The 6,585-nt window shown below is 37.3% G+C and overlaps 1 protein-coding gene across 1 annotated transcript; it reads right to left on the reverse strand.

The window, feature by feature from the left end:
• Window positions 1-6,275, reverse strand: LOC132053409 (nudix hydrolase 15, mitochondrial-like). The gene is made up of 4 exons (XM_059445437.1): window positions 5,855-6,275; window positions 3,399-3,541; window positions 479-598; window positions 1-389 (listed from the first exon to the last, which is right to left on the reverse strand). The coding sequence occupies exons 1-4, from the start codon at window positions 6,273-6,275 to the stop codon at window positions 165-167; spliced, it is 909 nt and encodes a 302-aa protein (XP_059301420.1). The 3' UTR covers window positions 1-164.
• Window positions 6,276-6,585: the final 310 nt, after the last annotated feature.

The following is a 6,585-nucleotide window of genomic DNA, read 5'->3' on the forward strand; positions in this document are numbered from 1 at the left end:
TTTGTGTGTATTTGCGACAAAAAATGCTGTAAAATTTATTATTCATGGTCTTAAATTATGTGACTACATCATATGGTTAGAAGAATACACAAATAATACTCCACTGTGATTCATTTAATTTATGACACAAGCTGGATTATACAAGAACAATGATCAATTTAAGTTTAACTCATTGTAGTATCCTTGTCCACTACCTTAGGGAGCTTGAATTTAGGATTTTGTTCCAAGAAAGCAGGTGGTCTCTGGTATACAACTGATGCTGCTCTAATCAAGATACCAGCAGTTAGACCCCATATCAAGTATTTCTTGTTGTCCATCTCGTAGTCAAACAAATGAATCAAATACTTTTCTCCCATCCATTCTCTTTCTTCCGATCTCTTATTCTCGTCCTGCATAAAGACATTTGTGCGTAAGTATCCAAGAAATGGGAGAAACTTATTGGTGTGACCTTCCGAAGGAAATGTTCACAAGTACAAACCTTGAGAAACATCTCCAATGGGACATCGAAAACTGCTTCTACTTCAGAGACATTAGGAGTGGGATTGAATTCCTTTTTATTGGAGAGTATTCCAATCACAGGAATTACTCTAAGAAGATGCTGCATAGATAACAAATATATTAGATAACAAATGTATTAGAAATATACGTGCAATCTAAAAGTACAGGGTTCAAAGTAAAATGGTGTCACCGGTTATTTTAAGCACCAATAATAATCTCATAGGGATCAGAATTTGGGCCTCACTGCCGTTTAAATGCAAAACCAGCACTAAGTTTGAAAACTTTGTAAAGCTTGAATATAACAGATGCGCTAACTACACAGAAATCTGAAATGAGATCCACCAAAGATTCACATATGAACTCCTTGATGTTAAAGGACAAGCAGAAGAAAATGCACCAAGTAAGGAACTTTGATTGGAAGAAAAATGGTTCTGATAAGTTGTCAACAATAAAGTTGAATGCCAGAGAAGTAAAAGCGCCTCTAAAATCAAAAACTTTCTCCAGCTGCTCACAAATCAAAGAAATGATAAGTGACCAACAGTTATGCTTTCAGGAAACCAATGCCTAAAAGACCGAACACGTCATTAAAAAAAAATTCCAGCCTGTAAAACTAGCCCATTTTACATGAGTAGCAGCAAATCTCACCATAGCTGTAGAATATCAGAATATTGCCTAGTAGTACTTAATCAATATGGAAAGTCATGTAACTAAGAGGAAATTCCTTTTATTTGCCATTATTATCCATTTTTTCAACCTCTATATATTTCTTCAATCTATTCCCTTTTTTGATATATTTTCTCTCATTATTTCAGAGGGCAGATTGCTGATGACAAGCCACTCAAATTGGAGGAAAGTAAAATGGAAGGCCTACTAGCAGATGATGGGTTTACTTCCTAATTAACCTAAGTGGGCAACTGTATCTCCACCAAGCTCTAAAATCATTTCCTTTTCTTTTGTCTGCTTTATGCTTTTACCATTTGGAATGGAGTCATAGAAAAGTTTGAGAGGAGGCTTGCATCCAAGCAGATGCAATATATCTCAATGGGTGGCAGGTTGCCTCTAATCAATAGTGTGCTTGGTAGCATCCCAACCTATTCCATGTCACTATTTCCCATGCCAAGCAAGACTATGGAGCAACTAGATCAAATAAGGAGGAGCTTCCCATGGGAAGGGAACAACACTGGGCGCAAATTCCATTTTGTCAAATGGGACAAAGTGATGCTGCCAAAGCACCAAGGTGGGCTGGGCATCAGGGACCTGGCCAAACATAAAGTGGATGTGCAGATATACCCAAGAGGACCAGAGTTTATGGAAGGAAGTGTTCAGGGCAAAGCATGGAAGCCAAGACCACTGGAGTACTAAGCGGACAACTGCCCCACATGGAGTAGGAGTTTGGAAGAGCATAAGTAGACTTTGAGATGAATTCCCACAGAATCATCATCTGGTAGTTGGGAATGGTAAACACGTCGAGTTTTGGAAGGACATATGGCTGGGAAACACCCCTCTAAAGAATGATTCCCTCCTTTTTTCAAATATCTAGGGAGCCAGATGCAACAGTGCAACAATATAGAGATGGCAAAATTTGGAATCTAACTTTCACAAGGAACCTGAAAGACTGGGAATTAGAGGATTTGCTCAAACTCTTACAAGCTCTCAATGGGTTCATAGGTAATGACATTGCACCAGACCAGTTTAGATAGGGGCATACTAATGGAGGAAAGTTCACGGTGAACACAGCCTACAAGCTAGCAATGGACTAGAATGCTATCACTGACAACTGGCCTTGGAAGTTAATCTGGAAGGTCCAGCTTCCACCCAAAATTTTATGCTTCAGCTGGACTGCAATATATGAAGCCTGTCTAACACAGGACAACCTTGCAAGGAGGAAGATTCAGATTGTGAACAGGTGCTACATGTGCAATAGAGAAGCAAAAACCCATAGCCATCTGAAAATGCAGTGCCCAGTAGCAGCAGACTTATGGAACATGTTCCTCACCCTTTTTGGCTTCGGATGGGTACTACCTAACACTATCAGGGAAGTAGTTGAAAGTTGGAGCCACTGGAAAGTTGACAGCACCATCAAGAAGATTCGGAATATGATACCAGCTGCCATCTTTTGGACTATATGGAATGAAAGGAACAGAAGATGTTTCGATGGTCTCTCAACTAGCCAATCTACGCTCAAAGCTAGATGTCTTTTGTATTTATTCAGTTAGGTTTTTTTTGTCCCCACTGGATTCCCCTGATAGCTTTTTAGATTTTGTTAGCTCAATGGTTTCTATAATTTGTACTAGAGCTAACATACTTTTGCTCACTCTTTTGTAACTATTTTGCATCTTTGGATGCCATGAATCAATTACTTCTTTAAAAAAACATCATTAGAGCACAGCTCCTCAATAGAAGAAAGATTTAAATAGATTTTATCTTGTTGAGAAATAATTAAAGAAAAACTAGTTGGGCCTTACGGAAGCGTGTTTGGCCATACTAAAAACATCAACTGACTAGCATAGAGAACAGAGAAGATTCTCAGCAGATTAACCATTACACTACAGATATATCTCTCTTACTCCCTCTGTCCAATTTATGTGGCACTCTTTCCTTTTTAGTCAGTCCAAAAAGAATGACAACTTTCAATATTTAGTAACAATTTAACTTTAAACTTCTCATTTTATCCTTAATGAGATAATTTATTGCCACACATGTCTATGGCTTATTTTAGATCACAAGTTTCAAAAGTCTTCCTTTCAATCTTAAACTCCGTGCCCAGTCAAACACCTTCACATATATTGGGACGGAGGAAGTAGGAAACAAGTTCTCTTTCAAAGAATACTATGATCACATCCACCCAAAAGTTTCTTGACATACTAGAGTTTGTCGTATTACAGATGATATCGACATACCTTAGACAAGAATGGCTCAAGGCAAGTCACAACATTAACCAATGAAGGATCTAGTCCTATCTCCTCCTTTGCTTCTCTGGTTGCAGTGTCAGCATCGCTTGTATCTCCTTCTTCTGCTTTTCCTCCCGGCAATGCGACTTCACCTGCATGAATGACACATTAACTAAAATCAGCTAACCTAGCAAGGTATTACATAGGATAGGGCAGTTGAAATAACAGCAAATGTCAAACTAAAATACTTTAAGCAATTTGGTGACAAGATAATAGAAAGTTCATATCTTGAATAGCTGCTCAGATGGTAAGCACCATCCACCTCCAACCCGAAGGTTGCGGGTTCGAGTCACCAAGGGAGCTCACAAGAAAGATAGTAAATTGCGTAAACATACAAGTAACGACATTTTATCAGCAACACATATATGTATCAAACTGGTTTTCAGAATCATCTAACCACCATTTCTACCAAAAAGGAAAAAAAAAAAAAAAGGGACAAGATCTACACCATTATATCAGCTACACTAAACATCCTTATTGCCAACTGCTGACTAAACTCCTCTTAATAATCTAACAGCCGCAGTATTTAACATCCAAAAACAACACAAGAATTTGCCAAAAGGCAAAAGCTAGGACAAATACATTATAGCTGAGCAGAATCCACTGTGCTGACTAAAGTTCCAAACAAACATCAAAACTATACTATCACCATCGACAATATAAACTGCATACCTCTTGCATGCATCAAATCACAATCACATATCAAAGCAATCAATCCACTACATCTCAATCCAAGAAACTATTTGGAATCAGCTATATGAATCCTTAACCTCTATATCCAACCCATTCTATTCGGACCCATCACATCCCAATGCTAAAAGAAAGTTATCCTTTAAGATAAATTACAAGTTCTGCATATAATCTGCCAAAACCCCACTACACTATGATGATCAATCAACCACCATAACCCCTCCTCTCATCTACGGCCCAAAAGTTTCAACACAATATACAGTTACAAGAACATCAGATAGACTATACATCTGTATTACCAATTGTACAATACTCTTAATAATCTAATAAAAATTACACATTATTTTACCATGCAAAAACAACACAAGAATTTGCCGTAAGCTAGGACAAATACATTATAGCTGAGCGGAATCCACTGTGCTGACTATAGCTCCAAGCCTCCAAACAAACATCAAAAGCACATACCTCTTGCACACATCAAATCACAATCATTTATCAAAGCAATCAATTAATTACTTCTCCATCCAAGAAACTATTTGGAGTCGGCTATATGAATCCTCTGACCTCTATATCCAAACCATTCTACTCTGATCTGTTTCATCCCAATATTAAAAAACTTATCCATTAAGATAATTTACGAGTTATACATATAATCTGCCAAAAACCCCTAAACTATGATCAGGGGCGGAGCTAGAGTACAAAGTACGGGCTCGAACGAAGCCGGTAGCTTTTTCTTACACCCTCTACCTGTATTAGTAAACTAATTAAATATGTATAAATATTTGATTGCAAACCAGCAACTAAAACGAGATACTGGTCTGGTGATTCAAAAGCCATAAACTTCAAATCCTGCCTCCGCCTCTAACTATGATGATCAATCAACCGCCATAACCCCTCCTATCACCTACGGCTAGGGCTGGCAAAATGGTTTAAAAATAACAAATAACCATCCAATCCGACCCATTAGACATGGGTTGGATAAATACATTTATAAAGTTGGATCAATTATGGATATTATCCGTATTATCCGTTAAAATATGGATTCCATATTATCCGTACCCATTTGTCTGCTTTTTATTTTTCGTGAATTCTTGCTTTTTGGGAGTTTAAGTTTATTTTGGCTTTTAGCTTGTGTTCTCACCTAACTATTCCAGAACCATGGATAACGGTTAACCCATTTTTTATCCATGTTATATATGGGCTAGTCGTATATTTTATCCGTTTTTGTTTAACCAATTCCTGAACCGAGGGTCTTTCGGAAACAGCCTCTCTACCTCCACGGGGTAGGGGTAACGTCTGCATACACTCTGCCCTCCCCAGACCCCACCCGTGCCATTACACTGGATATGTTGTTGTAGTTTTTAACCCATTTTTAACCCGCCCCTATCCAATCTGACCCACCCGCTTGTCACTCCTACTTACAACAAAAGTTTCAACATACTCCCTCCGTCCCAATTTAAGCGTCTTACTTTCCTTTTTGGTCTGTCCCAAAAAGATTGTCTCTTTCTATATATTTAGTAAGTTTTCCAACTCCATTCTACATGACAAGTTTAAGACCACAAGATCTAAACAACTACACATATCTTTAATTTAAGACCACTAGATTCAAAAGTCTTCCCTTATTTCTTAAACACCATGCCAAGTCAAACTAAGACACTTAAATTGAGACGGATGGAGTAACATACAGTTAAAAAAAATGTGTAAAATTCACTAACCAGAGTGAGTAGATAGCTTGGAAGACCTCTTAGTAAGAATAACTCTTAGTTCCCCATCATTATCCCCTTCAAATAAACAAATCAATACAGCTGCTCTTTTTGGTTTAAATCTTTCTACCTCTTTCCCAACTGGTGTCACTGATTCTTGAAAACCCAATTGAGAAACAACTTTCCCAGCACTCTCTTCCAATTTCTGCTCCTCGAAATCCGTGTCATCATCAAGAAATGGTGGTGGTGGTGATGGTTTGTAAAGACGTAATTGCTGAGCTAAGCAATATAATCTTTGAGAACTTTTAGATGATGATGATGATGATGATGAATCCATTATGAGTAATTTGTGAAGTGAATTTGGAGATTGAAATGATGAATAGTGGAGTTTTGTTACAGATGAAATTGACAATCTTCTTATTGAAGATAGCATCTCTCATAGTTAATAAAGTGAGCAAAATTTTTGTATTGGGTAAAAGTATATCATATAATTATTTGTGAACTTTTTCTTTTAGATTTTGGTTTAGTTTTTAAAGAAAATTAGAGTTTTTGAGAAGAAAACTGTAATATCTTGTGCGGAAAAGCCTATTACTGTCGCAAATAAGTTATACTTTTATTTTAATGGATACAAATATCTTCCGCTATAATTTTGAGTTATTTATGCCCCTCTAGTTAGTAAAGTATCCAAATATACATCCCATTTGACGGAAATTACCAAATTTACTCAAATAAGCCGATTTCAT

Source organism: Lycium ferocissimum, chromosome 4 (genome assembly GCF_029784015.1).
Source record: "Lycium ferocissimum isolate CSIRO_LF1 chromosome 4, AGI_CSIRO_Lferr_CH_V1, whole genome shotgun sequence".
NCBI classification, from domain to species: domain Eukaryota; kingdom Viridiplantae; phylum Streptophyta; class Magnoliopsida; order Solanales; family Solanaceae; genus Lycium; species Lycium ferocissimum.

Excerpts from the sequence above, each read along its gene's own strand:
- LOC132053409 (XM_059445437.1), bottom strand. The coding sequence starts at position 6,275 with ATGCTATCTTCAATAAGAAGATTGTCAATTTCATCTGTAACAAAACTC. Across the intron at positions 599-3,398 it reads TTGAGCCATTCTTGTCTAAG|CATCTTCTTAGAGTAATTCC; the intron begins GTATGTCGATAT and ends TTATCTATGCAG. Across the intron at positions 390-478 it reads CATTGGAGATGTTTCTCAAG|GACGAGAATAAGAGATCGGA; the intron begins GTTTGTACTTGT and ends GTCTTTATGCAG.